The following is a 16,981-nucleotide window of genomic DNA, read 5'->3' as shown; positions in this document are numbered from 1 at the left end:
GCAAGCAGTATGCCTCCCAAAATGGTCCCCAAAAAGAGGGGTGGGAGCTCTGTGTCCCGTGATGTACTCCAAGAAAAGGATTTTACAGGTAAGCTGTATTAAAAATCCCTTTTTCTTTATCGTACATCACGGGACACAGAGCAGCATATTCATTACTATATGGGATGTCCCAAAGCAATGCTCACAATGAGGGGAGGGAGAACATCTCCAAGACAAAAGGATTTAATTTAGAGATATACTCAAATCATAATAAATCCAACTTAGTTGAGAAAAATAATCTTAAATTTTAAATTTAACTCAAAAAAGAGGAGCCCCCGGAATCCGAGGGTCTCAAACTGCAGCCTGCAGCACTGCCTGCCCAAAGGCTGTATCAGTATTCCTTCTTACGTCCAACTGGTAGAATTTTGTAAACGTGTGGACAGAAGACCAGGTTGCCGCCTTGCAAACTTGAGCCATAGAGATCTGGTGATGTGCTGCCCAGGAGGCGCCCATGGCCCTAGTAGAATGAGCCTTTAATGATACTGGAGGAGGCAACCCTTTCAAGCCGTAGGCCTGAGTGATTAATTGCTTAATCCACCTAGAAATGGTGGACTTTGCAGCTGCCTGCCCCTTCTTGGGCCCATCCGGTAATATGAACAGCACATCTGTTTTCCGGATCTTCTTTGTAGCTTTAAGATAGGCCTTCATGGCCCTGACGATATCCAAGGTATGCAGCAACCCTTCCTTTCTGGAAGTAGGTTTAGGGAAGAAGGATGGTAATACCAAATCCTGGTTCAAATGAAAACTGGATATAACCTTCGGTAGGAAGGAAGGATGAGGGCGGAGAACGACCCTGTCCTTGTGAAAAATAAGATATGGTTCCTTACAGGATAAGGCCGCCAGTTCCGATACTCTTCTTGCGGAAACTATGGCGACCAAAAATACTAACTTCCTTGTCAGTAAAACCAAAGGAATTTCAGCCAACGGCTCAAACGGTTGTTTCTGTAAACTTGACAGAACAAGGTTTAAATCCCACGGGCAAAGCGGGGATTTAACTGGAGGTTTAATACGTAAGACCCCTAGAAGGAAGGTCTTAACCAGCGAGTGGGTGGCCAGCGGCCGCTGAAACCACACTGACAGAGCAGAAATCTGTCCTTTGATTGTGCTTAATGCCAATCCTTTATCCACTCCTAGCTGGAGAAAACTTAAAACTCTATCAATGGTGAATTTGCGAGAAAGCCATCGCTTGGACTCACACCAGCCTACATAGGCCTTCCAGACCCTGTAATAAATCACCCTAGAGACCGGTTTCCTGGCTCTGATTAGGGTAGAGATTACTTTCTGAGACAGACCTCTACCCCTGAGAATCAGGGATTCAGCTTCCAGGCCGTCAAATTTAGATGCCGTAAGGCAGGGTGGAGGATCGGACCTTGCGATAGCAGGTTTGGCCGTAGAGGAAGAGTCCAAGGGTCTCCCACTACCATCCTTAAGATTAGTGAGTACCATGCCCTTCTGGGCCATGCTGGAGCTACCAGGATGACTGGTATGTGCTCCACCCGGATCCTGCGCAGCAGGCGGGATAGTAACTGGAGCGGGGGAAACGCATAAAGAAGTTTGAACTGATGCCAAGGGCAAACCAGAGCATCGGTTCCGCAGGCCATCGGATCCCTTGAGCGGGACATGAACCTGTCTAGCTTCTTGTTGAGTCTCGATGCCATGATATCCATGTCCGGCACTCCCCATTTTTGGCAGAGTGCTTGAAAGGTTTGTGGATGCAGAGACCATTCCCCCGGCAATAGAGTCTGGCGGCTTAAGAAGTCCGCCTGAAAGTTGTCCACTCCGGGAATGAATATTGCCGATATGCAGGGCACATGAGCCTCTGCCCCTAGGAGAATCAAGCTCACTTCTCTCTGAGCGGCCTGACTCCTGGTTCCCCCTTGGTGATTTATGTATGCCACTGCCGTGGCATTGTCTGATTGAACTCTCACCGGGAACCCCTGCAATTTCGACGTCCAAGCCCTGAGGGCTAGTCGAACCGCTCTGAGCTCCAAGATGTTGATGGGTAAAAGCTTCTCTGGCCTTGCCCAAATACCTTGGCGAGTGGAACCATCCACAATCGCTCCCCAGCCCGTCAGGCTGGCGTCTGTGGTCACTATCTTCCAAGCCACTGGGTTGAAAGACTTTCCCTTCAGTAGATTCTGAGGGTCTAACCACCAACACAGACTTTGCCGGACTCTTGATGAGAGTGGCAACGGGATATCCAAGGCCTGTGGCCTTCTGCTCCATGCTGACAGGATGGCTGCCTGCAGGATGCGAGTGTGGCTCTGGGCGTATGGCACCGCCTCGAATGTAGCCCCCATCTTGCCTAGTAGTCTCATACATAGGCGAATAGTCGGTTCCTTCTTGCTTAGAACCAGTAGGATTAATTCCTTGATGGCTTTGACCTTCCTCAGAGGTAGGAACACCCTTTGTTGTTCTGTGTCTAATCTCATGCCGAGATATTCCAACTGCCTTGTGGGCTGGAATGCTGACTTTTCTCGATTTAGGACCCAGCCGAACCTCTCGAGGTATTGGACCGTGAGGGCCACTGCTCGCTCCAAGCCGGGAGACGAGTGGTCTATGACTAGGAGGTCGTCCAGGTATGCTAGGATCGTGACCCCTTGGATCCTTAGCTTGGCTAGGATTGGAGCTAGAACCTTCGTGAACACCCGGGGGGCCGTAGCCTCCATTAGGTTGGAGTAGAAACCCAGCCCCTGTTCCAGGACTGGTACCTCTACTATTACTCCCTGGGAAAGTAGATGATCTAGAGCCGATCTTAATGCGGCTCCTTTCTCCAGATCGTTTGGAATCCTCGACTCCTGGAAATGAGGAGGAGGAAACCTTAGGAACTCTAGCTTGTAGCCTGTGGCCACGGAAGACCGTACCCACTCGTCGGGAATGCTGGCTTCCCAAATCTCCGAAAAGAGTCGCAGCCTTCCCCCCACCTTCGTGGGTGGGGGCGCCCCTTCATGAGGTAGACTTGGGGGCTGGTTTTGCTGGCTTGCGAAACCACTGCCTCTTGCCTCTAACAGCCTGTCCTTCTGATCTGCTGTTGAAGCCGAAGTTTTGCTCTTGCAGGAGGCCGTCGATACTGCTTGGCATTAGAGGGCCCCTGCCCAGGGGAGGACTGTCGTTTAAACGCAGGCCCCTGAACCTTCTTCTTAGTTGGCAAGAGTGTACTCTTGCCGCTTGAAATGGTCTGAATGTATTTATCTAGGTCCTCTCCGAAGAGCCGTCCTCCATGGAAGGGGAACCCTACCAGGAGCTTCTTGCATGGGGGCTCAGCCTCCCAGCTTTTCAACCATAAGAGTCTTCTCATATGGATAAGGGATAACGATAAACGTGACGCTTGCTGGATGGAATCCTTGATTGCGTCTACCGTAAAACATATGGCCTTAGGGACATCCGAAAATTCTTCTGCCTGCTCGGCAGGAATAAGTTCAAGCATTTGCTTAAATTGATCTGATAAAGCTTGAGCGACTCCAATCGCAGCCACGGCTGGCTGTACTACTGCCCCTGCAGAAGTGAAGGAGTTCTTAAGTAGTGCTTCCAAGCGCTTATCAACTGGATCTTTGAAAACCTGTACGTTCTCTACAGGGCATGTTAACGATTTGTTAACACATGAGATGGCTGCGTCTACTGCAGGAGAAGCCCATCTCTTGGAAAACTTTTCTTCCATAGGATATAAGACAGAAAATTTCTTAGGTGGTAAGAACACCTTGTCTGGTTTGTTCCACTCTTGGAACAAGACTCCCTCCAATAGAGGATGGATCGGAAACACAGCACTGCTTTGAGGCGCCCTCAGTGAGCCCAAAGCTGAAATCGTCGATACCTGGAGATCTGGTACAGGCAGGTTGAATGCCTTATGGACCAAGTCCGTCAAGCCTTGAATCCACCAGCTCTCCCTCAGGGAGACTGCCCCAGACTCCTCTGTATCCGGATCTTCGATCCCTGAACCTACTTGGTCTTTGTCCAAGAGGTCGTCCAATTCCCCAGAGGAAAGGACCTCCTCTTCCGAGGGTCCGCGCACGGGTGACGGAGATCTATTCCGCTTACTACCCCGCATAGCTGCGGCTATCATTTCTCCCATGCTTCTCCGCTCTCATTTAAAGAGGTGAGCAACACCTCCTCCGTGACCATCTTAGGGTTGGGTTGACTCGCGTCAGCTCCAGCCCCAGATCCCGATGGCCCAAAGGCTCCCTGTGGGGAAAGCAGCGGCATAGCTCTGTCCGAGACCTCAGACTCTGTGGGGGAATCCCCACCTTTTGTACCCTCTGGCTTGTTCTTTGATGCCATGGTACAATACCGAGGCACACCTGCTACTTATTGGTACCTGGGACTTATAAATAGTTAAATGCCCAAACACCTGTTTGGGGAATAAAAAATGTTTCCTCTACCCCAGATGACACTTTTTTTTTTTTTTTTTTTTTTTCAAAAGAAAAAAACTTTTCTTTTTTTTTTTTTCAATCTAGGCAAGAAAAAACATTCTATCCCCCTGAGTAGTATTGCCAAAGAAAAGACTATGAGATGGAAAAGAAAAAACAGCCTATTCCTAGGCTAAACCACAATCTTCTGAAGACTGTAGTATTCTTTCTGGCCACTGTGTGTCCTCAGCGCCCCGTGCTTCACTCCAGTCCTTCCTCCCTCAAGCCAAAGTATTGAATGCGCTGTGGCACTAAGGAAGGGCCGCCCCTTCCTTAAACCACTGACCCGCCCTTCCCCCCCAGCTAAAACGGCGCCAAATGCGCCTATAACACGTGCACGCGCACCGCGCGCGCGCCCGCCGACGGGGGGGGGTTGGGAGGAAGGGCCTCTCTGTTCCTGCAGCCGCAGGCCTGGAACACACGAGGAGGTCAGCGTTTTTTGCCTGCCTTGCAGGCATGAGGAAGAGGACTGGATAGAGCATCGCCTGGAGGCTTGCAGGTAAGCATAGCTCTCTGAACACACATACATTTGTACACAAAAGGCCCCACTCACAGCTTTTCCAACACTACCAGGGAGGTCACTTTTTATGGGGAATGATAACATATAGAGCCATCCTATCTTCATGATATGTGACTGGTTTGCCAGATGCAATGCATAACCTTAGGCATGTCCCCTGTGACCTCCCAGAAAAAAACTTGCTAAGAGCCAAGTTCCGCAAGTTTTTCCCCTTACTTACCTGCTCCATGCCGCAGGACTTTGCCAAGCAAGAGGCCCAATCTTCCCCCATCTCCGTGGGGATGTCTAGACCTTCAGGCCCTGGGAACCTTCTTCTTCCATGAAGGATCCACTGTCCTGGACCCATACAGCACCCTGGCAAACAGAAAACATTAGGCGCCCAAAGGTTTTCTAAGTTCTGGGCCCAGGGTCCAGCTCTCTTAAAAAGAAAGCATTATGGGCTATACCCCAAGGGTTTGGGGTCCGGTTACTGACCACTTTAGCGCTCAGGCTTTTTTGGACAGAACCGGTAGCTCACCTAATCCCAAGGATGCTGAGGCAAGCTAAACCATGACTAACACCTAAGACACTGGCGTAAAAACTGAGGTACTCCTCCTATGGGAGGGGGTTATATAGGGAGGGGCATTTCCTGTTTGAGATTGCCAGTGTCAACACCTGAAGGTACTCCATATAACCCACATAGTAATGAATATGCTGCTCTGTGTCCCGTGATGTACGATAAAGAAAATGCAATAAAACTATCCCCTATTTTCTAAAAGCTATACATTTTGCGCAAACCAATCGATAAACGCTTATTGCGATTTTTTTTACCAAAAATATGTAGAATACGTATCGGCCTAAACTGAGGAATTTTTTTTTTATATATTTTTGGGGGATATTTATTATAGCAAAAAGTAAAAAATATTGATTTTTTTTCAAAATTGTCGCTCTATTTTTGTTTATAGCGCAAAAAATACCACCAAAAGAAAGCTCTATTTGTGGGGAAAAAAGGACGCCAATTTTGTTTGGGAGCCACGTCGCACGATCGCGCAATTGTCTGTTAAAGTGACGCAGTGCCGAATCGCAAAACCTGGCCAGGTCCTTTACCTGCATAATGGTCTGGGTCTTAAGTGGTTAAAACCACTTTTGATGTAAAGGGACACTTTTTGGTTGCTTTGGACAGTCTCCAGTTTCTAGGCAGAAAGAACATTATTTATTACATAAAAAGTGCATGTAGGACACTGGGCAGACCACTAGGGACACAAGGGGTGTGTAATTATTTTATACAGTACTTTAATCTGTAGGAATACAGTATACTGTATGTGTACTGTGTTTTAACTTTTTTGAATTTGGCGCCGATCTCCGCCCCCGTGCGTCGTGACGTCGCAGGGAACGGAGCCCGGCGGCACTCGGCACTGTGTGAATCGATCGAGGAAACCGCTCGCTCACACAGCGGGGAGACCTCACATGATCCAGGGTACAAGGTAAGTAATTCCCTGCCTGTATCCTGCGATGCGATCCCAAGTCTGGCTCAGGGGTTACCGCTATTGGTGCTGAAATTCCACCCCGAGCCAGACTCGGGAATACCGCTCAGCAGGTTAAAATAGTGATGGTGCATTCCAAGGTTTTAAAATCTGAAAATATAAAAAAACAAAAAAAAGGAAGAGGGTTACTGCCAGAATAAAACTACAAAACATTAGGACCCTCGAAATAGCTTAACCACCAGAAGATTTACCCCCCATGACCAGGCTGACAATTGCGCAGACATGCAACCCTGTACCCAAATAAAATGTATATCATTTTTTTCCCCCACACCCCACAATATTTGTTACTGTCTGCTACAAAACACATCCAATAAATAATAATAAAAAAAAAAAAAAAGTCTTCATCAATTTAGGCCAAAATTACTTTGGTAAAAGAAAAATCCAATACGCGTATATTGATCGGTTTACACAAACGTCATAGGGTCTGCATACCATGAAGTGTGTGTGTGATATATATATATGAATTTTTTTATATACTAGTAATGGCGGCGATCAGCGACTTAAAGTGGGACTATGATAGTACTAGTAAAAAAATAAAAATAAAAATGATAAACGTGCCATAAAACTATCCCCTATTTTGTAGACGACTTTTGCACAAACCAATCAATATACACCTCTTGCAAAAAAAAAAAAATTTAAGGGTGCAAATCTTCCGGTCCTTAAAGGGGTGGTTCACCCTAAAAACGACTTTTTTTTATTACACTGGCCCCCCACATTACAATACGATTAAGGCTATTATTATTTTTTTTTTCCTGCTGTACATACCTTTGTACAGCATATTCACCCGTGGCATCCGGCTTGCGAGTCCCGCGGGAATGGGCGTTCCTAACATGTCTGTGATTGACGTTTGACCAAAAACGAGCTCCCCCCGTCGCGCAAGCCGCGTCACGATTGGCGAAAGGAGCCGAACGGCGATGCGCATGCGCAGTATAGCGCCGACTCGCCGTTCGGCTCCTTTCGCCAACCGTGACGCGGCTGGGGGGAGCTCGTTTTTGGGCAAACGTCAATCACAGACATGTTAGGAACGCCCACTCCCGCGGGACTCGCAAGCCAGATGCCACGGGTGAATATGCTGTACAAAGGTATGTACAGCATAAAAAAAAAATTAATAGCCTTAATCGTATTGTAATGTGGGGGGGCAGTGTAATAAAAAAAAGTTGTTTTTAGGGTGAACCACCCCTTTAAGTGAATAAAGAAGACATTCCAGGGCAGCAATAAAAGCCTCACCCCTACTGAATACAGGCACTCACCTCTCCGCACAGAGCCTGAATATTTTGCGAATCTCCACAGACTGCTTGGCCAGGTCTCCGCTGTCCAGCCGAACGCCAACTGCCTTGTACCCGAGCTGATGTAATGCCAGGGCCACTGCACAGAAGTTGGGTACACCGCTCCTGCCAAGCAAACAAAGGGATGGGGGGCGACATTACTTATGACCTTTCCAAAGTCTCAGCTATTCCTTCAAGAGACATTAGAGTGTAAGCTCCTCAGATGCTGGTATAACCTCAGTGTTTTCTAAGAAAACAAGAAAAAGAAAGAAGAAAAAGAAAGAAGAAAAAGAAAGAAGAAGAAGAAGAAAAAGAAAGAAGAAGAAGAAGAAAAAGAAAGAAGAAGAAGAAGAAAAAGAAAGAAGAAAAAAAAGGAAAAAAAAGAAAAAAAAAAAAAAAAGAAGAAAGAAAAAAAAAAAAAAAAAAGAAAAAGAAGAAGAAGAAAAAGAAAGAAGAAGAAAAAGAAGAAGAAAGAAGAAGAAGAAGAAGAAGAAGGAAGAAGAAGGAAGAAGAAGAAAAAGAAAGAAGAAGAAGAAGAAGAAGAAAAAGAAAGAAGAAGAAGAAGAAAAAGAAAGAAGAAGAAGAAGAAAAAGAAAGAAGAAAAAGAAAGAAGAAGAAGAAGAAAAAGAAAGAAGAAGAAGAAGAAAAAGAAAGAAGAAGAAGAAGAAAAAGAAAGAAGAAAAAGAAAGAAGAAAAAGAAAGAAGAAGAAGAAGAAAAAGAAAGAAGAAGAAGAAGAAGAAGAAAAAGAAAGAAGAAGAAAAAGAAAGAAGAAGAAGAAGAAGAAGAAGAAGAAGAAAAAGAAAGAAGAAGAAGAAGAAGAAGAAAAAGAAAGAAGAAGAAGAAGAAAAAGAAAGAAGAAGAAGAAAAAGAAAGAAGAAAAAGAAAGAAAAAGAAAGAAGAAGAAGAAGAAAAAGAAAGAAGAAGAAAGAAAAAAAAAGAAGAAGAAGAAGAAGAAAGAAAAAGGAAGAAGAAAAAAAAAGAAGAAGAAGAAAAAGAAAGAAGAAGAAGAAGAAGAAAGAAGAAGAAGAAGAAGAAGAAGAAGAAAGAAGAAGAAGAAGAAGAAGAAAAAGAAAGAAGAAGAAAAAGAAAAAGAAAAAGAAAAAGAAGAAGAAAAAGAAGAAGAAGAAGAAGAATAAGAAGAATAAGAAGAAGAAGAAGAAGAAGAAGAAGAAGAAGAAGAAGAAGAAGAAGAAGAAGAAGAAGAAGAAGAAAGAAGAAAGAAGAAAAAGAAAGAAGAAAGAAGAAAAAGAAAGAAAAAGAAAGAAGAAGAAGAAGAAGAAGAAGGACTAATAGCGTGTGAATGTGGTGGGACATTAGAGTGTGAGCTCCTGTGGTGCAGAAACTGATGTGAATGGCTCTGTATTTTCTGTAAAGCCGGAGGTCCTCAACCCCTGGGCTGCGTGGAGGGTGGCGGGCGGCATACGAGTGAGCCTGCATAACTTGCATTACCACCCTCCAACCACTAGAGTCCGCGCCCGCTCCCACCACCAATTTCCACCCAGAGAATTTATTCACAGTGCCCAAAGCCGCCAAACCGCTCCCAACTGGCCCACCTACCACAGCGCTAAGTCCCAGCCTAGTCCACCACAGCTGGACAAATGCTCCCGCTCACACTGCGAGACTTCCAGTGAGTTTGAACCCTATAACCTCCCATCCCCACAGAGATGAGAGGCTAAACCTAACCTAACTCCCCCCCCCCCCACTCTCCCAGAGGGGAGACAACCACCAACACCCCTCCCCCCCTTTCCTGGTCTGTGGAGGGGGTCCTCAAGACTGGTCTCTGGAAATGGGGAGGTTGGGGACCGCTGCTGTACAGCACTGTGGTATATATCAGAGCTATATAAATGTATAATGTTAGTGTGTGACTGTGGGGAGGGACATTAGAGTGTAAGCTCCTCTGGTACAGAGACTGATGTGACTGGCTTAGTGTTCCCTGTACAGCACTGCGGTATATGTCAGAGCTATAGAAATGTATAATAATAGAATGAGACTGGTGGGACATTAGAGTGTAAGCTCCTCTGGTACAGAGACTGATGTGACTGGCTCAGTCAGTGTTCTCTGTACAGCACTGTGGTATATGTCAGAGCTATATACATGTATACTAATAGAATGAGACTGGTGGGACATTAGATTGTAAGCTCATCTGGCGTAGAGACTGATGTGACTGGCTCTGTGTTCTCTGTACAGCACCCCAGCATATGTCAGAGCTATATGAATGTATAGTGGGGCGACTGTGGTTGGACATTAGAGTGCAAGCTCATCCAGTGCAGGTAAGGAAATGACTGGCTCAGTGTTCTCTGTACAGCACTGCAGTATATGTCAGAGCTATATAAAAGTAAAATAAATAATAATAATAATAGAATGAGACCGGTGGGGACATTAGAGTGTAAGCTCCTCTGGCACAGAGACTGATGTGACTTGGCTCAGTGTTCTCTGTACAGCACCCCAGTATATGTCAGAGCTATATAAATGTATAATAGATAATAATAATAATAATAATAGGAGACTGGTGGGACATTAGAGTGTAAGCTCCTCTGGTACAGAGACTGATGTGATTGGCTCAGTGTTCCCTGTACTGCACTGAGGTATATGTCAGAGCTATATGAATGTATAGTGGGGTGACTGCAGTGAGACATTAGAGTGCAAGCTCATCCAGTGCAGGTAAGGAAATGACTGTCTCGGTGTTCTATGTACATCACCCCAGTATATGTCAGAGCTATATAAAAGTAAAATAAATAATAATAATAATAGAATGAGACAGGTAGGAACATTAGAGTGTAAGCTCCTCTAGTACAGACACTGATATGACTGGCTCAGTGTTCTCTGTACAGTGCTGCGGGATATATCGGAGCTATATAAATGTATAATAATAATAGTGTGTGAATGTAGGAGTGACGATAGAGTGTAAGCTCTTCTGGCACAGAGACTGATGTGACTTGGCTCAGTTTTCTCTGTACAGCACCCTAGCATATGTCAGAGCTACAGTATGTCAGAGCCATATAAAAGTATAATAAATAATAATATGAGACTGGTGGGGACATTAGAGTGTAAGCTCCTCTGGTACAGAGACTGATGTGATTGGCTCAGTGTTCCCTGTACAGCGCTGCGGTATATGTTGGAGCTATATAAATGTATAATAATAATAATAATAATAATAATAATAATAATAATAGTGTGTGGGGGGGGGGGGGGGGGTGGACATTAGAGTGTAAGCTCCTCTAGTACAGAGACTACTGTGACTGGCTCAGTGTTCTCTGTACAGCACCCCAGTATATGTCAGAGCTATATAAATGTATAATAGATAATAATAATAATAATATGAGACTGGTGGGACATTAGAGTGTAAGCTCCTCTGGTACAGAGACTGATGTGACTGGCTCAGTGTTCCCTGTACAGCGCTGCGGTATATGTCGGAGCTATATAAATGTATAATAATAATAATAATAGTATGCGACTGTGCGGGGGGGGGGGGGGGGGGGGGGGTACATTAGAGTGTAAGCTCCTCTAGTACATAGACTGCTGTGACTGGCTCAGTGTTTTCTGTACAGCACCCCAGTATATGTCAGAGCTATATAAATGTATAATAGATAATAATAGAATGAGACTGGTGGGACACTAGCGTGTAAGCTCCTCTGGTACAGAGACTGATGTGACTGGCTCAGTGTTCCCTGTACAGCGCTGCGGTATATGTCAGAGCTATATGAATGTATAGTGGGGTGACTGTGGTGGGACATTAGAGTGCAAGCTCATCTAGTGCAGGTACGGATAGGACTGGCTCAGTGTTCTCTGTACAGCACTGCAGCATATGTCAGAGCTATATAAAAGTATAATAATAATAATAATAATAGAATGAGACAGGTGGGGACATTAGAGTGTAAGCTCCTCTGGTACAGAGACTGATGTGACTGGCTTAGTGTTCTCTGTACAGCGCTGCGGTATATGTCGGAGCTATATAAATGTATAATAATAGTAGTGTGTGAATGTAGGAGCGACAATAGAGTGTAAGCTCCTCTGGCACAGAGACTGATGTGACTGGCTTGGTGTTCTCTGTACAGCGCTGCGGTATATGTCAGAGCTATATATTAATAATAATAATAGTGTGTGACTGTGGGGGCATATTAGAGTGTAAGCTCCTCTGGTACATAATAGCGTGTGACTGTGGGGGGGAAATTAGAGTGTAAGCTCCTCTGGTACATAATAGTGTGTGACTGTGGGGGGGATATTGGAGTGTAAGCTCCTCTGGTACATAATAGCGTGTGACTGTGGGGGGATATTAGAGTGTAAGCTCCTCTGGTACTTAACAGTGTGTGACTGTGGGGGGAAATTAGAGTGTAAGCTCCTCTGGTACATAATAGTGTGTGACTGTGGGGGGATATTAGAGTGTAAGCTCCTCTGGTACATAATAGTGTGTGACTGTGGGGGGATATTAGAGTGTAAGCTCCTCTGGTACATAATAGTGTGTGACTGTGGGGGGGATATTAGAGTGTAAGCTCCTCTGGTGCAGATGTGAATGGCTCAGGGCTCTCTTATTAGGGTGCCCTTATGGGAGAAGTACACAAGGCCTGCGTCCCATTCACCTCTTACATCATGACACTGTAGGTATCCACCACTACCAGGAAGCTGAGAGGGAAAGCGATGGCGTACGATATGAAAGCTGCCAGTTCGCCTGCATTGGTGCTGTGCGGGGGCATCTTCAGGAGGCGGCACACTTTCTCCAACCACGTCTGAGAGAGCTTCAGGAAGTCCACCTCCCCTCCCTGGCCGCCTGCTGGCCGCAGAGCCTTGAAGAAAGAAAAAAGTGTCAGCAAAAGAAAAAATGCCCACCCTTACCATTACTAGAGAGGGAAGAAGAAGTGTTTACCGGGCGCTGCACTTCGTCTATAGAGGAGAAAGAAGTCACGTAAGAGTGAGCCACGGTACCGGCCACGGGGATGCCGAATCTCTTTCCTGCCAAGACGTTGCTGGTGCAATCAAAGCCTGGAAAGGGACACAAAAGACGATCAGAAAGGGACAAAACGCAACGTGCATCTCAAATAAAACGCTATTAAAGTGTATGTCTAGGCAAAAAAAAAAAAAAACATTCAATCAGGGCTGTCTTAATGAAAGGGCACACCTGGGCACTGCCCAGGGGCCCCAGCTGCATGGGGGGACCCTTGCACTTTCCCTAAAGCAGTTGGTCCTTGAGCCCACGCTGCCCCGAAATTGGGAGCCCCCCATGATGGCACTGAGAGTGATAGATACACAGGGGAGGCAGTCTGCCTCCTACCTACTTGATGCCCGTTTACCTGCACAAATGTTATCTTTGTAGGGGCCCCAGAGCATTACTTTGCCCAGGGGCCCAAGATGCCATTAAGACGGCCCTGCATTCAATACATTTCTCCAATACATGTACATCCCCCCCCCCCCCCCCCAAGAGCTTTCCAGTAAGCTCCTAACTTTCTGCAGTGAGCTAGCAACTGCTTCTGCTGCACTGATATCCCAAGCAGCGTTGTCACCCCTGCCCATAGAGCTCTCCTCTGCTGGACTACAGAAGACATCCCACTTATAATATGGTGGTTGTGAGAGGGGGAGGTGTTCTGTAGTAAATTTTTTGCAACAAGAAGTTAAAGGGGTTGTAAAGGTAAAAAATGTCGGGCCAGATTCACGAACAATTACGGCGGCGTAACGTATCCCCTTTACATTACTCCGCCGCAAGTTTTCATCGTAAGTGCTTGATTTACAAAGCACTTGCGGCGGCGTAGCGTAAAGCCGTCCGGCGCAAGCCCGCCTAATTCAAATGGGGCGTGTACCATTTAAATTGGGCACGCTCCCGCGCCGAACGTTCTGCGCATGCTCCGTGTGAAAATTTCCCGCCGTGCTTTGTGCGAAATGACGGCGCCCCGACGTGTTTTTTGAATGGCGACGTGCGTTACGTCCTTTCGTATTCCCGTACTTTTTCTGTGAATCTGGCCCGTTTTTCCTAAATATCTTCCTTTACCTCAGTGCAGTCCTCCTTCACTTACCTCATCCTTCCATTTTGCTTTTAAATGTCCTTATTTCTTCTGAGAAATCCTCACTTCCTGTTCTTCTGTCTGTAACTCCACACCGTAATGCAAGGCTTTCTCCCTGGTGTGGAGTGTCGTGTTCGCCCCCTTCTTTGGACTACAGGAGAGTCAGGACGCCCTGACGTTGCAGATAGAGAAAGGAGCTGTGTGTTAGTGGGCGTCCTGACTCTCCCTAGTCCAAGGCAGGGGGCGAGCACGACACTCCACACCAGGAGAAAGCCTCGCATTACAGTGTGGAGTTACAGACAGAAGAACAGGAAGTGAGGATTTCTCAGAAGAAATAAGGACTTTTAAAAGCAAAATGGAAGGATGAGGTAAGTAAAGGAGGACTGCACTAAGGGAAAGGAAGATATTTAGGGGGGGGGGGGGGGGGAATTGTACCTTTACAACCCCTTCAACATTACAATTGTACTTTTATGGTAACAAGGGGCGCAACATAGGCAGGCTAATTCTAATACGCAACATGTAATGAAAACATTAATGGAGCGTGCAATATATAGGCAAACATACAAAATAGAATACAATGTTATACAGAATTTACAATATTCCTTAAAGAGGAGGTTCACCCAAGAGTGAACCTCCGCTTTTCGGAACCCTCCCCCCCTCCGGTGTCACATTTGGCACCTTTCAGGGGGAGGGGGTTTCAGGCTCCACTTGCCCACCTGCAGGGATTTTGGAGAAGAGCGGACACACGTCTGCTGCTCTCCTCTCGTTCTTGCTGTGAAACGGAAAGTGACGTCGATGACATCACTTCTGGGTCAGCCTCTCTGTGTCCCCCCGACTCGCTTTGCCGGTGTTCCGTCAGATTAGGAGACCCATCAGATTAGGTGACCCGTCAAATTAGGTGACCCGTCAAATTAGGCGACCCGTCAAATTAGGCGACCCGTCAAATTAGGCGACCCGTCAAATTAGGCGACCCGTCAAATTAGGAGACACATCAGATTAGGCGACCCGTCAAATTAAGCGACCCGTCAAATTTAGTAACGGAAGTGAAGTTTAGTCGCCGCCATCTTGCTACACCCCGCACCTGTCCGCGGTAAGGATACAGTGAGAAGGCAGAAAGCGGACATCTTTTTACACCCACCAGCGTCTTGGATCTTACAACTATTTTTAACAGTAAACTCAGCTTATTGGGTGAAATACTGTACTTAGAAATCCGTCTGATTGTTTACATGTTGCATTTTTAAAGCAGCGCTGTTCTGTCACATCAGCCAACCTGCGAGATCACCAGGCTCGTCACTGCTTTTTAACCACTTCAATACTGGCCCATTGTCATATGACATCCACAAAAGGGGATCTACCATCCCGGGTGGACGTCATATGACGTCCTGGGCTTTGTGGGGGGATATCCGAGTGATGCCTGCAGCTAGAGGCATCATTCAGATATCCTTCTCTTCTGCCGGCGATTCTGTGCAACAAAAGAACAATCATAGCGGCGGTTCCGCCGCTTGATCGTTCTTATAGGCGGCGGGAGGGGACGTCCCCCCCCCCCTCCCGCCGCCATCCTGTGCTTCTCTGTGCTCTCCCGTGCCATCGGGGGCCCGGAGAGCGAATCGTCTGGCGCTGGCAGGAAGCATAGAGATGACTGGTGATCAGATGGTCACCAGTGATCTCTATGACCGTCGGAGGACCCGAGGACACCGTCGGATGTGATGACGTCACGCCCGGGTCCCCGTAAGTAAACAAAGCCGCGATTGCGGCTGCTAAGCAACAGTAATCATGAGATCGGTGAATTTTTTTTCAGATTTCATGCTTTCATGCCTGGAGGAGAGATGCGGGGTAAAAAAATAAATAAAGATGTAAATAAAATAAAAATTAATTATAACGCCCCTGTCCCCGGTAGCTCGCGCGCAGAAGCGAATGCACACGCAAGTCCCGCCGACATATGTCGTTTAATACGCCGTTTAAACCACATATGTGAGGTATCGCCGCGTGCGTTAGAGTGCCAGCAACACTTCTAGCACTAGATCTCCTCTGTAAATCTAAACTGGTAACCTGTAAAAAAAATTAAAGCGTTGCCTATGGAGATTTTTAAGTACCGAAGTTTGGCGCCATTCCATGAGTGTGCGCAATTTTAAAGCGTGACATGTTGGGTATCTGTGTAACATAATCTTTTATATTTTCCCCCAAAAAATTTACTTTCTTGTTATTTTTTTACTTCATGAAACATTTTTTTTCCAAAAAAAAGGCCTTTGAAAAATTATTGCGCAAATACCGTGCAAGATAAAACGTTTCAATGACCGTCGTTTTATTCCCTAGGGTGTCTGCTAAAAAAAACATATATAATGTTTGGGGGTTCTGCGTAAAAAATGATGATTTGTACATGTAGGAGAGAAGTGCCAGAATAGGCCCGGTATGGAGGTGTGTATAAAAGCCCGGTATTGAAGGGGTTAAATTTAACATGTAAACAGTAAATTGGTCAATTTCACTATAAAAGCCGAGTTTAATGGTAAAAATAAAAGTGTAAAAGCCAGTGGGTGTAACAAGATGTCCGATTGCCGCCTTCTCGCTATCCTTACTGTGGAGGAGTGCGGGGTGTAGCAAGATGGCGGCGATGAAACGTCACTTCCGTTACTAAATCTGACGGGTCGTCATATCTGACGGAACACCGGGGAAGGAATGTTTTTTTTGCATTGCAAAACATTCAGTGGAGCCCAGAGGAGACATTGGGGGTCTTTTAGACCTTGCATGTCTCATTAAAGAGAACCAGTCGCCTATAAAACATCACAAAGGGGACTTTTTGTCCCTTATGTGTCTGCAAAAAAACTTAAGTTACACCCAAGCACATAAATCCCCCCCCCCCCCAAAAAAAATGTAAGACCTCCATATATAGGCACATACAAGCGTAACCGCATGCGTCAAGGGTTGCTACACATGCCAGAGTGAGAGCAATAATTCTAGCACCAGACTTTCTCAGCAACACTAAACTGAGACCTATAGGGGGCTTTTTGCAGCATCACCTATAAAAAATGTATATGTATATATATATACACACACACACATACACACACACACACATACAGGGTACTAAAGTTTGTCGCCATTTCACAGGCGCACACAAATTTAAGGTTTGGCATGTTGGGTATTTATTTACTCAGCACAACCTCGTCTTTTATATTTTTCACAAAAATGTGGGTAATTTATTGCGTTTGTTTGCCCTAAGATTCACTTCAGTGTGTGTGTTGTTTT

At 45.9% G+C, this 16,981-nt stretch overlaps 1 protein-coding gene across 2 annotated transcripts in view; it reads right to left on the bottom strand.

The window, feature by feature from the left end:
• Window positions 1-16,981, bottom strand: part of NAPRT (nicotinate phosphoribosyltransferase) — a 71,124-nt gene that overhangs the window by 22,596 nt on the left and 31,547 nt on the right. For both annotated transcript variants that reach the window (XM_040352153.1, XM_040352152.1), the window contains exons 5-7: window positions 12,610-12,725; window positions 12,333-12,529; window positions 7,733-7,873 (exon numbers count right to left, since the gene is read on the bottom strand). In XM_040352153.1, coding sequence (XP_040208087.1) covers window positions 7,733-7,873; window positions 12,333-12,529; window positions 12,610-12,725 — 454 coding nt within the window. The remainder of the gene's footprint in view (window positions 1-7,732; window positions 7,874-12,332; window positions 12,530-12,609; window positions 12,726-16,981) is intronic.

This window comes from Rana temporaria, chromosome 5 (assembly GCF_905171775.1).
Source record: "Rana temporaria chromosome 5, aRanTem1.1, whole genome shotgun sequence".
Classification (NCBI taxonomy): Eukaryota; Metazoa; Chordata; class Amphibia; order Anura; family Ranidae; genus Rana; species Rana temporaria.
Note: the sequence above shows the minus strand (reverse complement) of the source record. Positions and strands in the feature narration are given on the sequence as shown.